The 5165-nt window shown below is 42.4% G+C and overlaps 1 protein-coding gene across 2 annotated transcripts in view; it reads right to left on the bottom strand.

The window, feature by feature from the left end:
• Window positions 1-1964: 1964 nt before the first annotated feature.
• Window positions 1965-5165, bottom strand: part of LOC105534043 (chromosome unknown open reading frame, human C2orf44) — a 21598-nt gene continuing 18397 nt past the window's right edge. Inside the window, exon 3 of one of the 2 annotated variants that reach the window (XM_011972719.1) lies at window positions 1965-3790. In XM_011972719.1, coding sequence (XP_011828109.1) covers window positions 3740-3790 — 51 coding nt within the window. In that variant the 3' untranslated portion in view covers window positions 1965-3739. The remainder of the gene's footprint in view (window positions 3791-5165) is intronic. The other variant, XM_011972718.1, reaches the window with a different exon arrangement.

Here is a 5165-nt window from a genome sequence, read left to right as displayed (position 1 = left end):
AGAGAGAGAGAGAGAGAGAAGGCAAAGATAGGTCCACAAAGTGGATGAAGACACTAGCAACATCTAGATATATAAAGAATCCTAACAACTCAACATGAAAATTGAGCCAATGATATAATCAAGAATTTTGCAAAAGAAAACTTGAACAGCCCATAAACATCTGTGAAATGATGCTCAAGCTCACTGCTGGTCTGTAAGTAAAACTAAGGGGCCGGGCGCGGTGGCTCACATCTGTAATCCCAGCACGTTGGGAGGCCGAGGCATGTGGATCGTTTGAGGTCAAGAGTTCGAGACAAGCCTAGCCAATATGGTGAAACCCCATCCCTACTAAAAATACAAAAATTAGCTAGGTGTGGTGGTGGGCGCCTGTAATCCCAGCTCAGGAGGCTGACAGGAGAATTCTTGAACCGGGGAGGCAGAGGTTGCAGTGAGCTGAGATTGTGCCATTGCAGTCCAGCCTGGGTAACAGAGCGAGACTCTGACTCAAAAAAACAAAAAAAAAAACAAACAAAAACAAAATAAAAATAAAATAAAATAAGGGTGACAGTGAGACAGCATTTAAAACTCCTAGACAGTCCCAAGTTGAGAATGTAGAATAGGAGCTCTGATACATTGCTGTTGGGAGTGAAAGTGATATAACCATCTTGGAAAATAACTTGGTATTATCTCATCAAGGTGAACTTATACCTCGTGATCCAGCAATTCCATTTCTAGGTAAAAGACCCTAACGAGACTTTTCAAACACTTGGATCAGGAGGCATTTATGAGAATATTCAAAGCAGTATTGTTTATAACTTCAAAAATAAATCCAAGGAACAATCCAAATGTCCATGGCAGGAAAATGGATAAATTGTGGCAATTCAAAACAGTGAAAATAATATAACATGCACACAACAAGGATGAATCTTAGCACCAACGCTGAGAGAATAAAAAGTCACCGAAGACTATATATAATATATACCATTTGTATAAAGCTCAAAACAAGCAAAAATAAAAATCACATTGTTTCAGCCAATGTGTATATGTGGTTGTAAAACTCCTTTTATAAAGAAAGAAAAGGAATGAAGAACTGATAATTACAACAATCAGGATAGTTATGTCTGAGGCAAAGCTATGGAGATAGGAACAAGGAGGGACAGCAGCTTGAGTGGTTTCTGGTCATGTTCTGGTTCTTCAGTTAGGCCATGGGTGGTTCATTTTATTTATTTTTTTATTTATATATATATTTTTTTTTTCTTTTTTTTTCTTTTTTTTTCTCGCTCTGTCGCCCAAGCTGGAGTGCAGTGGCACAATCTCGGCTCACTGCAACCTCTGCCTCCCAGGTTCACGTGATTCTCCTGCCTCAGCCTCCCAAGTAGCTGGGATTACAGAGGCCTGCCACCACGCCTGGCTAATTTTTTGTATTTTCAGTAGAGACAGGGTTTCATCATGTTAGCCCAGGATGGTCTCAATCTCCTGACCTCATGATCCACCCGCCTCGGCCTCCAAAAGTGTTGGTATTACAGTCGTGAGCCACTGCGCCCGGCCTCATGTTATTATTTAAGCCTTCCTATACCTTATGTTACATATATATGTAATACGTATCACATAATACCCATTCAGAATTTAGAAAAACTTGAATGCAAAATGGGATTTTTAAAAATATCTTTATGATAAATATTTTCAGTAGAACATTAAACAATACTTTGAGGAATTTAGCTCTTCTCTCCCTGCCTCCAAAGCCAGCAAATACGGGATCATTTTCTATTGTTCCAATGACTGCAATAATAGCAGAGGCCAAGGAAACATCTCTTGTATGAGAGTTGTCATGGAATCAGATTTGTTGTAAAGAATCATTTATATTCTGGACTGTCCACCCGAAGAAGGAATACAGATAACATATGCATATATAACTTCAAGATTATTGCCGGTTCCTCTATAGCAGCAATAATCACAAAGAAAATACTACCAAAACATCCAAAACAGCCACAATAACCATTAGTGATTTTATTGAAGACTTATTCACAGTATTTTGACCTGAGAAATGGTGATTGTAACACACCCTTTTAGGCGCCTACATTATCTTAGTTAACAGTCCTGTAGTCCCCTCTTAGGCTTCAAGATAATTGTGATTTCATCACACCCCAGATGCTTCCAAGCAGAGGCCTCAGACTGTTCTCAGTCACCGCTCTCCCACAGCTGATTACAGACATCGCCTCTGCTTCCATTACCCCAGCAGCTGTCTAGTGCACTTGAACCACAAAATGGGCCCTCACTTCTTTCCTAACCCAGCTCCATCTTGGTAAACTGTAACAGACAGACAGGAGTCCCCAAGGGCACAAAACAATTTCTTTCCAGATGATTTTAAAGGAAGGGGGAAAAAGGAAGCGTATATGCTAATGGAGCTTCTACAGCTGAAACAATTTATCTGCAGACACCTAGCCATACACTGATCAATTTGTTATGCTGCCCTGACTGAAATCTGTGATTCCATCTGAAGGCAGTCAGAAGTAGTGTGTCCATCTGAAGGGGGTCAGGGCTCTTACCTGACTAAGCTGATACTTTAATCCATAAATGAAATAAAATGGCACTTTTTAGAACTACCTCAGATTCAGTTAAATTTCCAACATCCTGAAATACTTTCTCTCCCAGATTCTCTGCTGGTCTCTAAGATTTGAAAGGAGAGAAAATAAAAATACCAAATTAAAGTGACAAGTTAACTAAGGGAGCTGACTACTGGGAGAAAAACAGGAAACTTGTATGATCCCAAAACTAGATTTAAAAAAAAAAAAAAAAAGGTATTTCAGGGACACTCATGAGTGGCCACAGCACAGGATCCTGCAGTAGGACTCGCCTGGGCTCGACAGTGTGCTAGCAGCACCGGCACAATCTCAGTGGAGCCCAGAGGGGACAAATTCCCTTGAAATTTCATTCAAAATTTTCCCAGGGTCAGTTTTTAAGAGTACCTGGACCTTTGTCAGCCAGAATTTGTTAAGGAAGCAAGAGTGTTAGGTTTAAATTCTGGGAGGTCCAGGCAACATCAGAGCCACTTCCTGTTCCTAGGAGCGGAAGCCAGTGGGTTTCTGGTCCTCCTTTGAGCTCTGCTAATTCTTGCTGGTTTGAGGTTAATATGCTAGAGCACATGCCCCCCAGCTGACTCCTCACCCTCCTCTTGAAGCCCGGAAAAAGACCTATAACAATGCCGAGGTATCTTTGAAGTGCGCCTAAGACAGCTTCAACGCAGCTTTGGACAAGGGACACAAAGTCTCAGAGAAACCATAAAACAATCCATATGGCACCACCATAATATTGTTTTGTTCTGGGAATTCTGCCCTTAGTCAAAACCACACAGTCATGAATACATAAACACCACTTTCGGAGCCATCTAATAAAGACTGAGCTCTGCTACACAGCAGCGAGCCTCAGCCCAGGGGAAACGGGGGGAAACCAGGAGAGCCAACCATAGCAAGTGCTTCACCTGAGTGCAGTGCGAGTCTCATTGGTGAGTGTCCACAGTGGCAAGCAGGCCTTGTTTGTAATGGTCTCATCTGAAGAACTACACAGCAAGGACACTGCAGATATCAGGCCATGCCATCTACATGGTTAGAACAGCCAGTGGCATCTAAACTGGGGGCAGCAAGGCCTGTAAAGACTTTAAGAGAAGAAACAGAATCTGGACTGCGGGAAAAAGAGTCTCTGAAGACATCTGACCTGGACAGGCTGCCATCTCTTATGATTATTTCCTGTGTGGCTGTGAAGGTTAACGGGATAAAGCCCTCATTATCAGCAGTGAGAAGAATCCAGTGAGAATCTGCAAATAAAAATAAATACATAGACAATTTAGTATATATTATTCTTATGATGAAACATACGACTACAGGCCGGGCACGGTGGCTCAAGCCTGTAATCCCAGCGTTTTGGGAGGCCGAGACGGGCGGATCATGAGGTCAGGAGATCGAGATCATCCTGGCTAACACGGTGAAACCCCCTCTCTACTAAAAAATACAAAAAACTAGCCGGGCCGGGCGCCTGTAGTCCCAACTACTCGGGAGGCTGAGGCAGGAGAATGGCGTAAACCTGGGAGGCGGAGCTTGCAGTGAGCTGAGATTCGGCCACTGCACTCCAGCCTGGGCGACAGAGCAAGACTCCGTCTCAAAAAAAAAAAAAAGAAAAAAAAAAGAAACATATGACTACAAATTTTTTTTTCCTAAGTGAAGGAATACAGTAGTTGATAATATTCAACTCAATCCTTATCAGATTTTACAGAGAATGGGGTATTAGGAAGACTGGGCATTACTTAGGGTCACGTAGGGGGAAAAGGGGAAAAAAATGAAATGATACTTGATGTTCAATGTGGTGGCTACTGTTACAAGAATGAGGCATAAGAAAACAACCATGCACCACATCTGATGAATCTGGCATGACTCAGTCCCTTGCCACTTAGGAGTATCCTTTGAACATCCATGTTTACTCCATGTTAGAATGGCAACTCTTCAAAGAAATATTCTGCAGGCTGGGTGTGGTGGCTTACGCCTAGAATCCACCACTTTGGGAGGCCAAGGTGGGCAGATCTTGAGGTCAGGAGATCAAGACCATCCTGGCTAACGTGGTGAAACCCCATCTCTACCCAAAATACAAAAAATTAGCAGGGCGTGATGGCACGCACCTGTAGTCCCAGCTACTCGGGAGACTGAGGCAGGAGAACCACTTGAAACCAGGGGGCAGAGGTTGCAGTGAGCCAAGACCGTGCCACTGCACTCCAGCCTGGGTGACAGAGCAAGACTCGGTCTCAAAAAAAAAAAAAGAAAGAAATATTCTGCAATGCTGCTATGATCATTACATTTTAGTGCAATATAAATAAATATTGAGGCTTTCTGTTACTTTCTTGCAGTTGTTATACACTGCTTTGTAACTCTTTTCTAATTTTTTCATATGTACATTTAACTTTTCCAGCTAGGCTGTAAGTTCCCTAAGGACAGGGTGTATATTTTCCATATGTTTTGGCACCTATACTAGGCCTGGGTATATAGTAGGCAATTAATAATACTTAAGGCTGGGTGTGGTGGCTTATGCCTGTAATCATAGCACTTTGGGAGGCCAAAGTGGGAGGATTACTTGAGGTCAGGAGTTCAAGACCAGCCTGGGCAACAGAGTGAGATCCCATTATCTACAAAAAAATTTTTTTT

The sequence above is a fragment of the Mandrillus leucophaeus genome, unplaced genomic scaffold (genome assembly GCF_000951045.1).
Source record: "Mandrillus leucophaeus isolate KB7577 unplaced genomic scaffold, Mleu.le_1.0 Scaffold13, whole genome shotgun sequence".
NCBI classification, from domain to species: Eukaryota; Metazoa; Chordata; class Mammalia; order Primates; family Cercopithecidae; genus Mandrillus; species Mandrillus leucophaeus.
This window is presented reverse-complemented; position numbering and strand designations above follow the sequence as displayed.